Source organism: Talpa occidentalis, unplaced genomic scaffold (genome assembly GCF_014898055.3).
Source record: "Talpa occidentalis isolate TD23 unplaced genomic scaffold, MPIMG_talOcc4v2.1 talOcc4.15, whole genome shotgun sequence".
NCBI classification, from domain to species: domain Eukaryota; kingdom Metazoa; phylum Chordata; class Mammalia; order Eulipotyphla; family Talpidae; genus Talpa; species Talpa occidentalis.
In genome coordinates this window covers 63,476,976-63,492,488 of record NW_023601543.1, presented here as the reverse complement: position 1 = coordinate 63,492,488, position 15,513 = coordinate 63,476,976, and the positions used below count along the sequence as shown (strand labels likewise).

The 15,513-nt window shown below is 44.6% G+C and overlaps 1 protein-coding gene across 1 annotated transcript; it reads left to right on the top strand.

The window, feature by feature from the left end:
* Nucleotides 1-12,540: 12,540 nt before the first annotated feature.
* On the top strand, nt 12,541-13,206 carry MPC1L (mitochondrial pyruvate carrier 1 like). The gene is given in 2 exon segments (XM_037513086.2): nt 12,541-12,719; nt 12,722-13,206. Coding segments are annotated over 2 exon segments (504 nt in total). The 5' UTR covers nt 12,541-12,550; the 3' UTR covers nt 13,057-13,206.
* The last annotated feature ends 2,307 nt before the right edge of the window (nt 13,207-15,513 follow it).

The window sequence follows — 15,513 nt, the reverse complement described above, 5'->3', positions numbered from 1 at the left end:
AGCAGTTGAGCACCGGGATGCGAAGCTGTCCGCAGCCTCTGCAGCGCGGGTTTGATTCCCCACTGGCCAAGGAGAACCCCACATGGAGCGGCAGACCTCTCCTGCCTCGCCCGCTGCTCCCCTCAGCAGTGTCTTTGCTCAGCTTGCCTCTTATGCTCCCTGCTCTGGTTCTGGTGAATTCTCTCACCCTCCCGTGCCTCTGACCTGTACCCCAGTTCTTGTATAAAATAAATATATCTTTAAAAAAATATATGACACAGGTGCATTACTAGACAAACCAATGAAATAGAATAGAAACTCTGAAAATAGGCTGAGGTACACATGGAAATTTAGTGTATAGTAAAGGTGGCTTCTCAAGCCACTGAGCAAAGCTGGACTAATTAATCAATGATGTTGGGCAACAGGATACTCATTTAGGAAGAGACAAAACTAGATCCATTTCTTCTGGCATACAAAAGAACAAACTCCAAATGAATTTGAGATTTAAATTTAAACAAGGAAAAACCCATACAAGTACTTGAAGAAAACAGGGTGAATTATTTTATTTTTTTAAAGATTTATTTTTATTTATTCATGCATGCATACAAGAACTTGGGTGTAGGCCAGAGGTGTGGGGGGTGAGAGAATTCACCAGAGACAGAGTGGGGAGCAGAACAGGCAGATCCACTGAAATACACTGCTGAGGGGAGGAGTGGGCGAGACAGGAGAGTTCTGCTGAGCCATATGAGTCACCTCCCTGGCCGGGGACCAAACTCGTGCTGCAGTGGCTGGCGATAGCTTGATAGTGCTGAGACTTAACCCCTTGCACCACCAGGGAGGCCCATACAGCCTTTCTAATGACTCAGAATCCATATACAATAAAATAAAATATTGATAAACCTGACTAAACATTTTAAATTTGTTATTTTATTGAAGTATATTTTAGATGTCATATAACAAACCTGTTTGCAGTGCACAAATCAATGTTTTTATTAAAGTTATCAAGTTGTGCAACATTACCATTTGTTTAGAACATTTACTGTTAAAACTATCCCCCCTCCCCCATCCCAGGAATCCGCTAATCTTTCTGTCTATCGATTTGCTTTTTGCGGACATTTTACAAAAATGATATTATAAGGTATTTGGTTTCTTATATCTGACTGCTTTCACTGGGTGTAATATTTTTTGAGAGTCATTCTTCCATGGCATGTATCAATAGTTCTTTGTTACTGTTGAATAGTCTTCCTCATACGGATATACCACATTTTTGTCTATCCATTCACAATTTGGGGCTAATATGAGTGATTCTGCTAGAGACACCATTAAAAACTCAAGAGACAAATGACAAACTAGGATTAAAAAAATTGTAACATACACCACAGATAAAGTACTAATAGCTCTACTATATAAGGAGCTTTCAAAATTTGAAGAGGAAAAAGTACAAAATTCCTATTTGAAAATGAGCCAAAGATATGAATAGACAATTAGCCTAAGACGGTATTAAAATGTCCCCTAAACATAAGATGTTCAAATTCACTCATAGTAAGAGTGCACATTAAGACTATACTGAGGGGGGGCCTCCCTGGTGGCACAAGGGGTTAAGCATCACACCATGAAGCAGTTCGCAGCCTCTACAGCATGAGTTCGATTCCCGGCCGTCCAGGGAGCAACCCACATGGCGAGGCAGCCTCTCCTGTCTCGCCCGCTTCTCCCCTCAGCAGTGTATTTCGGTCCATCCGCCTGTTCTGTTCCCCACTCTGTCTCTGGTGGATACTCTCACCCACTGCATCTCTGGCCTGTGCCCCAGCTCTTGTATGCATAAATAAATAAATCTTTAAAAAAAAAAAGACTATACTGAGGGGGCTTCCCCGTTAGTGCAGTGGGTTGAGCGCCGCGCTGTGAAGCTGTCCGCAGTCTCTGCAGCGTGGGTTCGATTCCTAGCCAGCCAGGGAGAGACCCACAAGGCACAGCAGACTTCTCCTGCCTCACCTGCTGCTCTCCTCAGCAGTGTCTTCGGTCTGTCTGCCTGTTCTGCTCCCTGCTCTGGCTCTGATGAATTCTCTCTCCCTCCCGCGCCTCTGACCTATACCCCAGTTCTTGTATAAATAAATAAAATCTTCAAAAAAAAGACTATACTGAGAACACCAATTAGGATGACGACAATTTAAAAAGATAACAGATTTTAGTGAAGATGGAGAGAGAATATGGAACCTCCACACATTGCTGGTGGGAACATGAAGTGATACAGCCATTTTGGAAGACAGTCTGACAGTTTTTCAAAAAAATTAAACAGTGTATGACCCAGCAGTTGCACACCCAAGTATCTACCTAAGAGAGATGAAAACACATCCACACAAAAACTTGTACACAAATGTTTGTAGCAGCATATGTACAATAGCTCAAAGTGGAGACAACTCAAATGTCCATTGAACTGATGAATGGATAAACAAAATGTGGTCTATCCACATAGTAGCGTATTATTCTGCTATAAAGAGGAATGAAGTACTGGGGCCTCCCCGGTGGTGCAGCGGGTTGAGCACAGTGCTGTGAAGCTGTCCGCAGCCTCTGCAGTGCGGGTTCGATTCCCGGCCAGCCAGGGAGCTACCCACATGGCGTGGCAGACCTCTCCTGCTTCGCCTGCTGCTCCCCTCAGCAGTGTCTTCAGTCAGTCTGCCTGTTCTGTTTCCCACTCTCTCTGGTGAATCCTCTCACCCTCCAGCACATCTGGCCCAAGGAATGAAGTACTATAGCCCTTAACTCCTTGCACTTGCCCCCTCACGTGCTCTTTCTGCCATCTTTCCAGACGCCATAGTGGCGCACAAGCAGTCCCCTGGTTTATGCTCTCAAGACCACCACCAATGCCAAAAAGGGAGGCAAATGCTAAGTTCTTCTCAGGTCATGCCTCAAAGTCGTTGTCCAGTTTTTTTTTGTTTTTGTTTTTGTTTTTGTTTTTGCACAGAAGAACTAGGGTGTAAGCCACAGCTGGTGTAGGGGTGGGGGCTGTGTGTGTGAGAGGATTCATCAGAGACAGAGTGGGAAGCAGAACAGGAGGATCTACTGAAATACACTGCTGAGGGGAGCAGCGGGCAAGAGTAGGAGAGGTCTGCTGTGCCATGTGGGTAACTCCCTCGCTGGGATTGAACTCAGGCCATAGCAATGATAAATCTAAGACTTAACCCCTAGGCCACCAGGGAGGCCCCCGGTTTCTAACTGTGATGATGAAGCATGGTTATATTGGCAAATTTGAAATCATTGATGATCACAGAGCTGGGAAAATTGTGAACCTCACAGGCAGGTTGAACAAGTGTGGACTGATCAGCCCCAGATTTGATGCACAACTCAAAGATATAGAAAAGTGGCAAAATAATCTGCTTCATCCTGTCAGTTTGGTTTCATTGTACTGGCAACCTCACCTGGCACCAAGACAAAAACACACAGGAGGGAAAAATCCTGGGATTCTTAAACTGCCTCACTGGGAAAAAACAGAAATGAAGTACTACTACATCACCGTGGGTGGGCCTGGAAAACACAATGCTAGTGAGAGAAGCAAGCACAGTGTCTTGTTGTCTGACTCTGTTCATATGGAATGTCCAGAGGAGGCAACTGCTTAGTGACAGAAAGTACTTTAGAGGTTGCCAGGGACTTCTGGGACTGGAGAGTGAGGAGGGTCTACTAGGGTACAGGGTTTCTTTTTAGGGTGCTGAAAATGTTCTACAATTGATTGTAGTAATGGTTGCTCAGCTCTGTGAATATGCCAATGACCATTGAATTACATCCTTTAAATGGGTAAGTTGAATGGTGTGTGAATTATACCTTGATACAACTGTTATAAATAAAAAAGGACAAGGCCTCCCTGGTGGTGCAAGGGGTTAAGTCTCAGCACTTTGAAGCTATTGGCAGCCACTGGAGCATGAGTTCGATCCCCAGTCATGGAGATACACACATAGCGCAGCAGACCTCTCCTGTCTTGCCTGCTGCTCCCCTCAGCAGTGTACTTCAATCAATCTGCCTGTTCTGTTCCCCACTCTGTCTCTGGTGAGTCCTCTCACCATCCCCACACACCTCTGGCCTATGCCCCAGTTCTTGGATGCATAAGTAAAATAAATCTTTTTTTTTAAAAAAAGGACAATGAGCTACCATGTCTCATCTATCAGATCAACAGACATTCTAAAATTTAACAACATAGTCTGCTGACAAGGCTATGGGGTGACAGACACTCTTGTATCTTGTTTGTGAGAATGTTAAGTGAAAGGCTAATTTGTCCATCTAGCAAAGCTAAATTGATATTTATCCTTTCCCCTAGCAATACCATTTCTAGAATCTTACTTCTTCAAATATACCTGTAATAACAAGAAAATACATACACAAGGAAATTCAGCACACTTGCACACCCCAAGTCACACACTACATAAGTGTCCAAATAAAGGATATTGGCTAACTAATCTGTGATATGTCCACACACCCGGGTACTATGTAACTGTGAAAAAGAATGTGGAAAATATCTACGAGGTGATACGGGGTTGTTTTCAGAATATATGGTAAAGTGAATAAGAACAATGTATGTTTCCTTTTGTGTAAGGAAGGGGAAGTAACTAAATATGCATGAAATTCCTTATTTTTTTTAAAGATTTATTTATGCATACAAGAACTGGGGTACAGGCCAGAGTCGTGGGGGGGGGTGGGAGGATCTACCAGAGACAGAGTGGGGAACAGAACAGGCAGATTGACTGAAATACACTGCACAGGGGAGCAGCGGGCGAGACAGGAGAGGTCTGCTGCACCAGGTGGGTTGCTCCCTGGCCGGGGATCGAACTACTGCTACAGAGGCTGTGGATTTCTTCATAGGTTGTGTCTTAACCCCTTGCGCCACCAGGGAGGCCCAAAATTCCTTATTTTTGCAAAACAAAACACAAGAAGAATGAACCAGAACACAGTAAAGCTAGTTACTTCTAAGGTGTGGGGGAGGATGGAATAAATCACAGAAGCTGTACAGTTGCAACTACTCAGTAGAGAAACAAGAATGCCTAGACTCGGGAATCAAAATGGACAGTCCCCCCAAGGGGCAGACAAGCGTGCCTCTAGAAGGACACTGTGATGGTATTTTGCCTGAGAAATTATAACCAATTGGGGAGTATTCTATCAAAAACCTGGCCTGTGCGCTTCAAAAATGTCAGTGTTCTCAAAAACAAAGACAGGCTGAGGAATTGTTCCAGATTACAGCAGACAACTAAATGCCCTGCGTGGTACTGGCTTGGATCTGTTCTGAAAAAGAAAAGCTGCTATAAAATAGGACATTAATGGGACAGTGGACACAACTGAAATATGATTGTAATTACGTAGAGTGTTGTATACAATGTCACATCAGTGACAACTCTATTGTGATTACAGCAGAGAATAGCTTTGTTCTTAGGAAATACACACTGAAGTATTAAGAAGTAAAGCAGAATTGTGTCTACAACCTAGTCTTAAATGATTCCAAAAAATAAAAGTAATGTGTGTTTGGATATAGGTATATATGTATATCTAAATATTTTCTATACCACAGACACATATACATACACATTCTTATCTATAAGGAGAATGATAAAGCAAATATGGCAACATTTAAAATTGGTTGCAGTAGTTTGTACTGACAGCCTGGTTGAGCTGGAACCACATTTCCCAGAATCCCCTTCCCTGTATGGTTCCAGGTAACAGTTGCTCAGAGATCTTTGTAAAAAATGTAGCATATGGAAGTAAAACATGACTCTCAGAAGGCCTTCAGGATTAACTGCAATGAAACACAAATGCAGGTGTCAGCAGGTTCCAGAATGTTCTCTCCATTCCATGTCCAGCTCTTCCTGAGTACTGGTCTTATTGAACAGCAGCACCCGCTCCCGAAACCCATTGCCAGAATACTTGGCGGTGGCATCTGGGAGGCCAAGGTCCCCCACCAGACCTCTCCACCAGACCTCTCCACCAGCCACCCTAGCGCCCCAGGCCCTGCCCTGGTGGCTGAATGGGCCTGACTCCTCACATTGGCAGATTGGTGACTTGGAATCCTCCAGCTTCTCCTTTCAGACCCCATTTTTCCTCAGCTCCTTTTCTCCCAGCTCTGTCATACCCTATCCTATTCCTTCTAATAAATCCCTTCTCCCAATGTCTCTGCGTCTCTGTGAGAACCTTGACACTTGGTGAATCTGAGTAAAGGGTGCATCTGAGTTCCCTGTATTGTTATAAAACCTTTTTTTATAAATGTGAACTGTTTTCAAAACAAAGTTTTAAAAAGCCAAATGTCTATGCCTATATAAGCTGTATAAAAGTTTTCTAAGATTCAAAATATTGAATGACCCTCTCACTGAAAGGTAAAAAGTCGTTTTTTATTTCTGGTGCAAAGAATAAGTGTGAAGAATAGACACCAGCCTGTTTCCTATAACAGGACCTTCCCGATGAGGCCCTAGAGGAGAGTGTGGAGGAAGGCTTGGCAGCCTCCTGCTTGTCCTTCCACAGATCGGCATTTGGGGACACTCGAATAAGGCAGAGACTAAGTGAAAGCCTGGGAGGAAGCCGTGGTTCGTGGAGACTGAACCCAACAATTGCCTCCTGCCACTTGATTGCACTAAGGCAGCCTGACCAGACTACCACAGAAGGGGCATTTTATTGCTAGAGAAACTGAGCAGGATTATTAACTAACGTTCTGGAAGCTACTGGAAGATGTTTGATAACCACCCAGGCTTCAGCCATTGTGTTCACATGAGAGAGGAAAAAAAAGTGTAAGAAGGCAAAAGATTAGAATCAGGGCCACAGATGGCTCTAAAATTACTTTCAGCAATAACTAAAAATAGCAGAGCCAATATATTCGCCTATTGTTTTATTCATCCATCTTCTCTCGAGGCACTATGCTATTTATTCCCTTTGGTAGAATGTAAGAGCAAATATTCCAAGGAAATTACCATAGGATGTGGCAAAAAAAAAATTCATGAAATACCCAATCCTAAATGTTCAGTTTTCACAGCCATAATTCAGGAACAGCCCTATGTTTTATAAATGTTTCTCAGCATTCCAGGGCAAGGCTAATGAAATACATTTCTGACTTTTGTTGGAAACCACAAGACAGGAAATCATTTAAAAAATAAAATGGTGTCATCACAGTAATACTTGATTCAGGCAAGACTCAGCAACGGATGCTAAAACTAGTAGGTTAAGTGTTTTATGACAAGGAGATAGATATACACAGTCTCAAAGTATGGCCCCACAAATTACAAAGGGAAAAATACTGATTTTCCAGTGGAGAAACCTGGCAAACACTACCTTAGTCGTAATAACCAGACACGCAGACATCATGAGACTCCTCATAAATGCCCTGGGGATAGAATATCACTTCCCTGGGGTACCTGCTAAAAATGTTTCATAAAGAAACACCAAATGGAGCCAAACTGAAGGACAGTCCATGGAAGAGCTGGCCTGTACTCCTCCAGAATGTCAGGGTCATAAATGCCAAAGAAAGGGGGAGGAACTATTATAAATTAAAGGAGATTTAAAGAGACATCACACCGAAATGCAATGCGCCATCGTGGTCTGGATCCTGCAATAGATAAGCAAAATTGCAATACAGGACTCTCTGGGGACAGTCGGCGCCATCTAAATAAGGATCGCAGATGACAGTGTATAGCGGTGCTAAATGGCTTGCTTTCCGTGGGTATATTGTGGCAATGCAAAGGGAAGCCCAAGGCTGTCACTGGCTTAGGACGTCGACTCTGAAGTTCTTTTTCTTTTTGAGTTAAGCTTTTTATTGAACATGTTACAAAGGAGAGTTTAATCAAAAAAAACCCATGCCCATGTCATCAACAGACACTTCAGATTCTTTTCTTTCCCTCCACTTTGCACCTGGAGTAGTCATGGGGGAGGGAGCGGGACTTCCTGCTGCGGGGGGCAGGTCGGCTCACGCCTACGTTAGAGATGAGACTCTTGATGTTGATGTTGGCCAGGGCCTTTGCAAACAAGGCAGGCCAGAAAGGCTCAACATCTACACCAGCTGCTTTAAGGAGGGCATTGATCTTATCCTCCGTGACTGTCACCTCACTGTCCTGCAAGATAAGGATGGAGTAGATGCAGGCGAGCTCCGAGACAGAGGTCATGGTGTTGGAGAGAGAAGTCAAGGTGCTGGAGCTGCCTGGCGGACTCCGTGCTGGTGGCTGGATGAAGTGAGGGCCTCACCCCAAAGCGACCTTGGAAGGACCTGAAGGATGAAGCACCTCAGTGGCAGCTGAGGAAAGCTGAAGTACTGAGGAAAATACTCTGGAGGCAGGGGAAATAATGAATAGGCCAAGTGTTAATGGCTAGTAAATCTGGATGAAGACTATATGGGCTTTCTTTTGAGTCTTCTTGCTTTGTTGTTCTCGTCTTAAACTATTTTAACTCTCTATGAGTTTGAGATTGTTTCAAAATAAAAAGTTCAAAAGAACAATTAAAAGAAAGAGATGCACTTGAGCCATTCCTTGCAACTATAACAAACCAAAACATCCACCTGGAAAGATCCTTATACAGAAGGCTATGTTTAGCCCAGCACCAGTCAGAGTCTACCAGGAAAAAGTCACTTACAATTGTACCTCCATTCTCCTAGCTGGAAAATGTCCCTCTGAATGGGCAGGCCTTGGCTTGTTCAAGTTGGCCCACATCCAGTCAATACATTAGAAAGGCTTGGGAAGAAGGAATATTTCATTTGATACTTTCTCTGGCCTTAGGGAACTTACAGCATAGTTGAAAGACAGAAACACATCAGATTTTGACTTGTGCAGAGGACTAATGTGAGAAATGAGAAACTTTAATCCTGGTCTACCATGAATTCATGTGCCATCACGGCCAATGACAAGGCCTCTTAAAGCTTCAGGTCTTATAAGTATGTAAAACAAGGGGGTTGTATTGGATGATGACAATGATAATATTAATAGCTAAAATTCACTGAAGCATTTATATACCAGACCCTATGCTAAGCATTGAACATGGGTTAACACATTGAAACCTCACAATACCTGCTGTGAGGTAGGTACCACTGTCAACCCTGTTTTATAGATAATCTGGAGATCCTTTCAAGTCCAGTGTTCTATATTATGTGATTTCAAGGTAGGTTACATGGTGAGCTGTGACTTTAAGTAACAGAGTAGACACTACTTTCCAAACGTGGCCACAACAATATTTCCCATCCCACATGTTCTGACACTCCTGCCTTTGAGAGGAGGGTCAATGTCCCTCCAACCTCCCAATTCCCCGCCCCCTCCCCCCTCATCATTGAATTTGGGCGGGCTTGTGCCTGGAGAAAATGCAATTATGGGACTTTTAGAGGATAATCATAAATTCCAATCTAGATTATATTAGTTTCCCATTGTTGCCACAACTCAAACTCAGTCACTTAAAATACCCATTTCTTAGTTCACAGTCTGTAGGTCAGAATTCTGGGCACAGCATGACCAGATTCTCAAGGTCTCGCAGGATGAAATGCAGGTGCTGGACGGACTGCTTCTCAGAGAGTTTAGGTGTAAATCTACTTCCAGGCTCCTTCATGCACTTGGCAGAATTCCATTCTGTACTGCAGTAGGACTGAGGTCTGAGTCTCCGGGCTGGGTGTCGGCTGGGGCTTCACCAGGCTCCTCGAGGCCGTTTGAATTCCTTGCCATGTGGGCATTTCCTCCCTCAAAGCCAGCCACAAAGAATCCCCCTCATGTCAAATCCCTCCCCCGCTTCACATCTCAGACTTCCTCTGTTTCTGACCTCTAGACCCAGATTTAAAAGGCTGATGTGATTGGGTCAGGTCCACTGGGGAGAATCTTAAAGTCAACTTACTTGGGGCCTTAATCATATCTGCAGAATCCCTTTGTCATCAAATCAAGTCATCTAATCATATTCATAGCTTCCACCCACACTCAAGGGGAGATTATACAAGGGTATACCTTTGGGGGCCATTTTATAATTCTACCGACCACATAGCTTCTGCTTGATTCTCTTGTCACGCCTGTTCTTGGAGCTATGTGGGAGAGAAGCACCTGGAAGAGGCCAATGCAGAGAGGAACTGAGACTTCCAGGCCAATAATCCCAACTGAGTTCCCAAGCCAACAACCAGTATCGGCTTGCCTGCCATGTTAGTGAGTCATTTCGAAAGATCCTCCAACCCCAACTGAACTGCCTCAGCTGGTCACGCATGGAGCAAATGAGCTGTCCCCATCAAGTCCAGCCTAAATTCCAAATTTGTGAGTAAAATTCAGGATTTCTGTTTTCTAAGCCACTCAGTTTTGGGGTGGTTTGTTATGCAGCAATCAGTAATTGAAAGGAAGTAACAATTTGCATGTAGATCATCATCTACAAGTACCAAGAGCTGCTTGTGGATAAGGATTGGGAACATACATTTCTTTTAGGACACTGGAGCATCTGGCAGTGTAGGTCCTAAAATATCATTCCTCAATTTATGCTTGCTGATTTATCAATTCAGACATACAATGAATTGATTTACACTTGTATAACTGTCATTTGGGTTTGGAAGCCCATCATTTTAAAATGGGTTATCCAAAAATCATGGGGCTTTCCTTTTAAGCAGCAGCTATACTATATGTTTTTATTTTTTTTTTTAAGATTTATTTATTTATACATACAAGAACTGGGTACTGGCCATAGTTGTGGAGGACGAGAGGATACACCAGAGACAGAGTGGGGAACAGAACAGGCAGATTGACTGAAATACACTGCTGAGGGGAGCAGCATGTGAGACAGGAGAGGTCTGCCACGCCATGTGGGTAGCTCCCTCGCAGGGGATCAAACTCATGCTGCAGTGGCTGCAGATAGCTTCATAGTGCTGACACTTAATCCTTTGCGCCACCAGGGAGGCCCCCATGTTTAATTACTTTTCAACAATTATTACTTTTATGGGAAAAAGTAGAAAACACTGGGAAAATAATCATGCTTTTTCATGAAGAATTTGCTGTTGGTGGTGTGGAGTGGACACATGCATCTGAGGAGGTGTGAACCTATCCCCCTAACTTATGTACCACTTTGTAGCCAATGTTACCTCAATAAAGAAAAAGAATTTACTGTTGGGCTAAACCAAAAAAACACCCTAGAAATCTCACCAAATTTACCGTTGGGCTAAACTAAAATAAACCCTAGAAACTGAGGCTACCAGAGGGGGAGGGGAGCACACCTAAGGAGGGGTCCTCATGGACTATGATGGAGGATAATTGGTGCTTTGCCTATGAGAAGAGGCAAGAAGCTATACCTCAAATCATATACAGTGTGGTAAAATCACTGTCTCTGAATAAAAATAGTACAATAATAATAAAAAAAAGTTCTTAAAAAAATTAAGGTTGGGGAAAAGAATATCCCTACACTCTCATAGAGGCTTCCCTTGGATTATTTGTTGATTACCAAGGGGGAAAGTTACCTTAATGGTGGAGAAATCTGCAGACAACTTTGTAACCCACTGATTCAACTTTCCACCACCAGTGATGGAACAGAGTGACATCAAGTACTCTCATTGTGAAGCTCTATGGACACATCACCTGTCCAGCAATAGGGCCAAAGAAATGTTTAACCTAAAAAAAGAATGCTTAGCCTAGATCTAGTTGTGAGAAAATAGAAATACCTTAAATTAAGGACACGGCTCAAGAACCGTTGACTGTACTTTTTAAAAATGTCCATGTCATGACAGACCCCCCCTCCCAAAAAAAAGCTGAAAAGTCTTCTAGATTAAAAAAAAATTAATTTAAGACAGATGATAGGTAAATGTGAACCTTGATTGGATCTTAGACCTCCCCCTCCAACCAGAAAGAAAGCAAACAAGCCATAAAGCTATACACTTAAACACACAGTATATATTGCATAGTGGTACTGCACTAAATGTGAAGTATCTGAGTGGATTATTGTTTGGGTTAAGCAAGAGAATGTTAAGAGACAGATGCTAAAATGTCTACAGGGCCTCCCCTGGTGGCGCAGCGGTTGAGCGCTGGGCTGCAAAACTGCCTCAGCCTCTGCAGCGCCGGTTCCATCCCCGGCCACCAGCGAGGGTCCCACATAGTGCTCAGACCTCTCCTGCCGCGCCCACTGCTCCCCTCAGCAGTGTATTTTGTCAGTCTGCCTGTTCTGTTCCCCGCTCAGGCTCTGGTGAATCCTCTCACCCTTCCGTGCTTCTGACTGTACCCAGTGCTTGTATAAATAAATAAATAAATCTTTAAAAAATAAAATAAATAAAATGTCTAGAGGCAAAATGTGTAAGGACTAAAATTCTGTATCTGGTTGAGGAATTTTGTCTTGGCCTCTAGTCAACACTGTTCACAAATTGGATAACAGAAGCAAAGATACCCTGTACGAGGGTGAGGGGAAGCAGCGCCCAGATCCCTCACTTCCCCGGGTGGCACAAGGGACTCTGAACTTGAAGGTGGGGATGGGGGTTGGGGCAGCTCACGCAGGAGGCCCCGCCCCGCAGGAGGCCCCGCCCCCAGACCGGAAGGCTGCGCCGCCACGCCCTTGACAATGGTGGGCTCAGAACTCCCCCACGTCATTGTGGGCCGGCTGGTCTCCGTTGGTGCTGCTCCGCAGCGCGGCGACCATGGCGGGGCTGGCGGGGCTGCTGCGGAGGGTGACTGACTACGTGAAGACCAAGGAGTTCCGGGACTACCTGACCAGCACACACTTCTGGGGGCCTGTGGCCAACTGGGGCCTCCCTCTGGCCGCCTTTAAGGACATGAAGGCGTCGCCGGAGTTCATCAGCGGCCGCATGACACAGCGCTCATCTTCTACTCCATGGCCTTCATGCGCTTCGCCTACCGCGTCCAGCCTCGAAACCTGCTCCTGCTGGCGTGCCACTGCACCAACGTGATGGCGCAGAGCGTGCAGGCCGGCCGCTACCTCGTCTACCACTACGGAGGGGGTGCCGCCGCCGCGGCCACCATCGCCGGCGCCCCCAAAAACGCCACCCTCGGCGGCCCCTGCGACGACCCCTGCGCCCCTTGCAGCACCTTCGGGGGCGCCCCCAGCGGGGAGGAGGACGCCTGTGTCAACGACGAGTGCGACCCCGGGGCTGCCTGCTTCCGCTGCGAGGAAGGCGCTTGTTAGTGGCAGAGAGCGCCCGAGCGAGGCCTTGCAACTTGCAGGCACAAACTATTAATTCTTACTTCGGAAAAGACCAGTGAAAATCTTGGTTTTGACACAAGTGCGACTCTGACCTAACCTTGCAGTTTGATTAATAAAAAATAGACAATAGCATAGAACTGAAGCTGTACAGCGTTGTCTGTGTTGCGACCGGAAATAAAATAGTTGTAGAAGGTGAAGGTACATGGGCCTTCCTCTTCAAGGGACCTCCAACTTGGGGGGGCGGTTTATATAGGGGAGGAAGTCTGTTTGAATAAGACAGACTCCCGGCTTTTTGTAAAGTTATCTTAGGTACCTGATTTTGTTACTTGTTTTGGGTGTTCAGGCCAAATAAGGGTGCTTAGTGGCACAGGTGACCTTTAAAACTTGGCATAGCCACACATCCCTTCACATCCAAAGAAGTCCAGGGGCTGTTTCTACTGAGGGATGTGCTGGATTCACAGCAGGCTTAAATGAATTTAGTGAAATCCAGTTTAGACTTTTGAGGGCTACTTATTAAGAGAAGCTAGAATCTCTAGGTGACCAAGCGCCGTTATAGGACCATTCACAAACAATTCCGAGCACAGTTGCTATCAACCCTGGATTCTAGGTAAACAGAAAATAAAACGTACAAAATCATAATCCTTTCCTCTTTACTTCATGCTTTCAAATGGGTGAAATGGGGGCTTGTAAAACTGGTTCGCCTAGCAACCTGTGTTGAACACTAGCTAGAGTGGGGGGTGGGGTGAGGGTGAATGGTCAACAGTATTAATCCAGAGTACCCCCCCCCCAGGAACCCTATGGGCCCTACAGACTCAAACCAGGGGTGTGAGAGCCGGGAAAAGGGGTAAGCTGGCAAGGCCACTGTCTCTAGTAGTGGCTGCTGTCTAGGATTTGATCCCAAATCTGCCCCCACCACTGGAAGATGCGGGAAGTTCCAGAGAGGCCTGGGGTGGGGGGGGGAGCAAAAGAATAAGTTTAAGAGTACTTAAACCCTGCTTTTGTTACATATTTCAAATGCAAAGAAATGGAAACATGAACGGTTCTGAAGACCCAAGGCCTGTGTAAAGGAGGCCCAACAGTGGTGGAATTCCTGAAGCTCCCCTTTATCTTCTGTGACACGGACATAGACGTCCTCTTTGTAGGTATTTTCTGTCTTTCACATAGGGCACAAAGGAGTGAAAAGCGCTCTGGAAAACAGAATGTACGAGTTGTCTATTGCTGTGTGCCAAATCACCCCCAAACCTTACAGCTTAAGGAAGTATTTGTGATACCACAGTTTCTGAGGGCCAGGAAATAGGGAGTGGCACAGCTGGGTTCTTCTAGCCCAGAGTCTCTCAGCTTCGGTGGATAAGGGGCCCACTTCCAAATCGCTCACACTTGTTTACTAGAGCCCACCATGGGGCGGCTCACCACCAGAGCAGGTGTTCTGAGAGAGAAAGCCCGGGATGGAAGCCATACACTTTTATAGCTTCATCTGAGGCGTGGCATACCATCACTCCAGCTGTGTTCCACGGGCCACATGGACCAACGCGGGTACACGGTGAGAGGACAACTGAAGGGTGGCACTACCACAAGGCAGGGGTGTTGAGGGTCGTCTTGGAGGCTGGCTACCACACATGCTTCTGACATTAAAATTCTCATGCCTTTCTGAAACCCAGTAGAAAGTAATAAAGCTGGAAAGGTCACCGCCTACCTTCCCAAAGACAAGCCACAAAATGCCCAGTTTAGTTTTGTGGTCATCACTAACATGCATAGAGCGTGGGTTTGAGAAGTCTCTGAAAGATAGTAGTGGCTCCCAGTATTTTAGCTCATTTGGACCATAATGCAGAAATAAAAAGCAGTTCTTAAAGCTCTAAAATGAATCAAAATTTTTATTGAAACAGTAAAGGAGATTTTCCCCCTTTACTATTGCAGAGTACGAATGAATATTTTAGATTTGTCTTACAAAATGTATTTTGTACTTTGAGTATTATATATCAATAAGAGGTCACTGTTCAAGAAATTCCAGAGCAGGGAGGTTCTTAATTAACCTTGTAAGGAAAATGGAGGTAATCTCTGCTGATAATTTTCTATCATTCTACATTTATAATTTAGAGGGTAAAATGATTAGAGAAAATACCGAAAAGATTGCAACACTCCCACTCTAAGGCAATGTTCCAGAATCTAATTCACAGTATGCCCACCCGATTAAAAGATCTGACCCATTGTTGTCTAGGACGTTAATGTTTAAAGCCATTTAAGTGATTAATACTTTAATAAAAATGAAACTTTCAAATCATTGGGGTAATCATTTTGTAATGATTTCTGGCTTTGGCAATTTAAAGTATATACAGATCTCTGCCACTATTTTTTATGACACCAATAATATTCGGAATTGGCTGAACTACTGTTTCGGTGACGCACACACTTTTATTTCTCAGAATTCGTGTTTTATATAAG